We start from the raw sequence: 3,028 nt of genomic DNA on the forward strand, positions 1-3,028 counted from the left end.
ATCAAGTCCCCAGAGGTTTGTAACACAACAATCATCAGTAGCACCGTGCAGACTCTGTGCAGTGATTGCATTAGCAATGGCATTTTAAATAATCCTGTCTATCTCACCCTGTAGCTCCTATTCTTGTTCTGTTCCTTGCACTCACTCTTGCATGATATTTCTGTAGTTGCAGGAATTTTTTTTTTTTAAATGCTTTTTTGGTTGCTTTTACTTTTGGCAATTTCACTCTGCTGTTCTTTTTGGGGTAACAACCAGTGCCAACTGTATGATGCCATATACACTTCCATCCTTGAAACACACCAAGTCTAGCACAAAGCACCTGTCTAGCTGAAGTAAATGGCAGTAAACCCAGCCCCTCAGAGGTGGTTATGCTCTCCTATAGGCCAAAGGCGCATTTTAAGGCTCCGTGGTAAAAGCGAGATTTAATTGGTTTGAGCTCCCAGTATATGTAGATGGCAGTGGATGGCTCCTCCCATGCACCTGATAGGGAGTATTTACAGCTCTTTACAGCTACTCACTGCACTGTTTCCAAGAGCGCAGCGCTGCACCATGACACTCCACTGGACTTAAGCAATAAGGATTTCCGTCTTCACACAGTAAAAAACGCTCACCGCTATATTTTTCCAAGAAAAAAAAAAGTTTACCAAAAGTTGTCCACTTGTTCTCCAAGATGCCACGCTCTTTTCTGGTCAAGAAACACATAAACTCCGCAAAGAAGCCAAATTATAGTGAGCTGGAGAGCCCAACAGGTAAAGTTTTATAAGTAAATAACATGTTTGACTTTTACAAAAGTTTTGTTTCTAACAAGTAGTCGCGCGTTTTCTTTTTTTTTTTACGTCGCAGAAGTTTTGGTTTGCTTTTTGTTCATCTGTGCTCCTCCACTCAGAAGGGATGACAGGTAACATGTGATCATTCATTTCATGTTGCTTTCTTTTATTTTCAGTGTTCTTCACGCCGCACATCTACAGGGGCCTTCCCCTGCCCGTCATCCCCCAGCCGGAGATCTTGAGCCCGGCAGCGTACAGCCCCATCACAGTGTGGACTACCAGCAACTTGCCGCTCTCTCCGCTCCCCAGTGACCTCTCCCCCATCTCTGGATACCCCTCATCGCTCTCCGACACCTCCTCTAAAGACCACAGCGGCTCCGAAAGCCCGAGGAGTGATGAAGACGAGCAGATGCTGCCCAAGCTGACAGACCCTCACGGGGTGGAGGCAGAGAAATTCCAATGTAGTTTGTGTAGCAAGTCCTACTCCACGTACTCTGGACTGCTCAAGCATAAACAGCTGCACTGCGACGCCCAAACGAGGAAATCCTTCAGTTGTAAATACTGCGAGAAGGAGTATGTGAGCCTGGGAGCTCTCAAAATGCACATCAGGACTCACACTTTGCCATGCGTTTGCAAAATATGCGGGAAAGCTTTTTCCAGACCGTGGCTGCTCCAAGGACACATCAGGACGCACACCGGTGAGTGAAAAAGAGGGGCCTCCTGAGTGAAGAGGCTGAATGGTTGTTGTGGGCTTTTCTAGGCACAGACTAATTGTATCCAACCTAGTACATGATTTAATAGCCTTTAATGCAACAGTAGAGCCTGTTACACAGCTCACAACAGGTTTGTAGTCTAGGCTGATGTTGTTGTCGAAAATGTGAACTCTCAGAATGTTATTACTTCCTGTAGCTTTGCTTTTACTGGTGTGTTGAAAAGAAAAATATTGCTTTTTCTTGACAAATGTCATGTTACAAACAATCAGCTGCTCAGCGAAGTGCTTTCCTTTAAAGCACTGTGTTGCACCCAGCCAAAAATAACAGGCCAAGATGCCTCTGTCACACCATTTCTATTCAAATATGTCTGTGTACTATCTTTGACAATGTCTTCTTTCTCATTTCTCCCCCTGACAGGAGAGAAGCCATTCTCCTGCCCTCACTGCAACAGGGCTTTTGCAGACAGGTCCAATCTCAGGGCTCACTTACAGACCCATTCGGATGTGAAAAAATACCAATGCAAGAACTGCTCCAAAACCTTCTCCAGGATGTCTCTTCTGCACAAGCATGAGGAATCTGGTTGTTGTGTAGCACACTGAACTGGGATACTTTTCCACCACCAGACAAAAAAAATCCCCTCTGTTGTTTCTTTATTTTTCCAAGTCCAGGAGAACTGTCAGGGAATCACATGGAGGGGGTTTCTTCCCAAGACTCTTTTTTTTTTTTTCTACGAGTGGTCGATTTCATTTCAGAGTGAGAAATAGCTCTGTGCTCACGTGCTTCTCATTTCAAGCAGTGTTTCTGTGATTGCAATCAGTGTCGAGCTTTGTCATGCCATGTACTCACCTACCTGTGCTATTCATGCACTTTTTCTGCATGTCTAGAATGTTTTATATGCCTTCACAATGTTATCTTCAGTGTTTGTACCAGTGTCTCACAATGGCTGTTATTGCAGTCCTCCACTTTTTTATACGAACCACAGAAACAATACCAAAGGCGCATTATGAATGACAGTATAAATACAACTAGAGGAATACTGAAGCCATTGTTACTTAGGGAACAAGTGCAAACTTAGTTTTTAGGGTGAAATTATTATAACTTTTGCACAGTCATTAGAAACAGTTTGCCAGCACTCAAATAGCAAAACATGTTTTCTCAAGTGCCTCAGTTTTACTTGGCAAAAATATGTATGTTTCCCTTTATATTTTTATATATTGAATGTAAGCGTGACTGAGATGATTGTATATTAACAGTGAAAACTGTGATGCTGAATGATTTTGATATTTTCATATTCTCATGACACTTTTAAAAATAAAGTTTCATGACATTTTGTATAATTCCTGGCATCTTTCAAATTGCTTTTCATCTGTGAAGCCTTCTGTTCTGCTTTGGTGCATGAGCAGCTCCTTCAGCAGGACTCAGCAGGATTGTCACATGCTTCAAACAGAATAACTTGCACAAAAAGTAAATGATATTTAATCCATCTTGCACCATCTCAAGTTATGGAGATGTAAAACTGAGGAGAGAGGTGACTCAGCTCTGAATCAG

General features: G+C 42.7%; 1 protein-coding gene across 1 annotated transcript; it reads left to right on the top strand.

Moving 5' to 3' along the window:
• Positions 1-536: 536 nt before the first annotated feature.
• On the top strand, positions 537-2,148 carry snai2 (snail family zinc finger 2). The gene is made up of 3 exons (XM_035669990.1): positions 537-749; positions 944-1,465; positions 1,898-2,148. Exons 1-3 carry the CDS (start codon positions 671-673, stop codon positions 2,077-2,079), a joined length of 783 nt encoding a protein of 260 aa, XP_035525883.1. The 5' UTR covers positions 537-670; the 3' UTR covers positions 2,080-2,148.
• Positions 2,149-3,028: the final 880 nt, after the last annotated feature.

The sequence above is a fragment of the Morone saxatilis genome, unplaced genomic scaffold (assembly GCF_004916995.1).
Source record: "Morone saxatilis isolate NCDOM2014 unplaced genomic scaffold, NCSU_SB_2.0 Contig23, whole genome shotgun sequence".
Taxonomy (NCBI): Eukaryota; Metazoa; Chordata; class Actinopteri; family Moronidae; genus Morone; species Morone saxatilis.

What these genes read in the sequence shown, in the direction of transcription:
- snai2 (XM_035669990.1), top strand. Translation starts at nt 671, where the DNA reads ATGCCACGCTCTTTTCTGGTCAAGAAACACATAAACTCCGCAAAGAAG. An exon ending in TGAGCTGGAGAGCCCAACAG is followed by an intron (nt 750 to 943) that starts GTAAAGTTTTAT and finishes TTTTATTTTCAG; the next exon opens with TGTTCTTCACGCCGCACATC. An exon ending in ACACATCAGGACGCACACCG is followed by an intron (nt 1,466 to 1,897) that starts GTGAGTGAAAAA and finishes TCCCCCTGACAG; the next exon opens with GAGAGAAGCCATTCTCCTGC.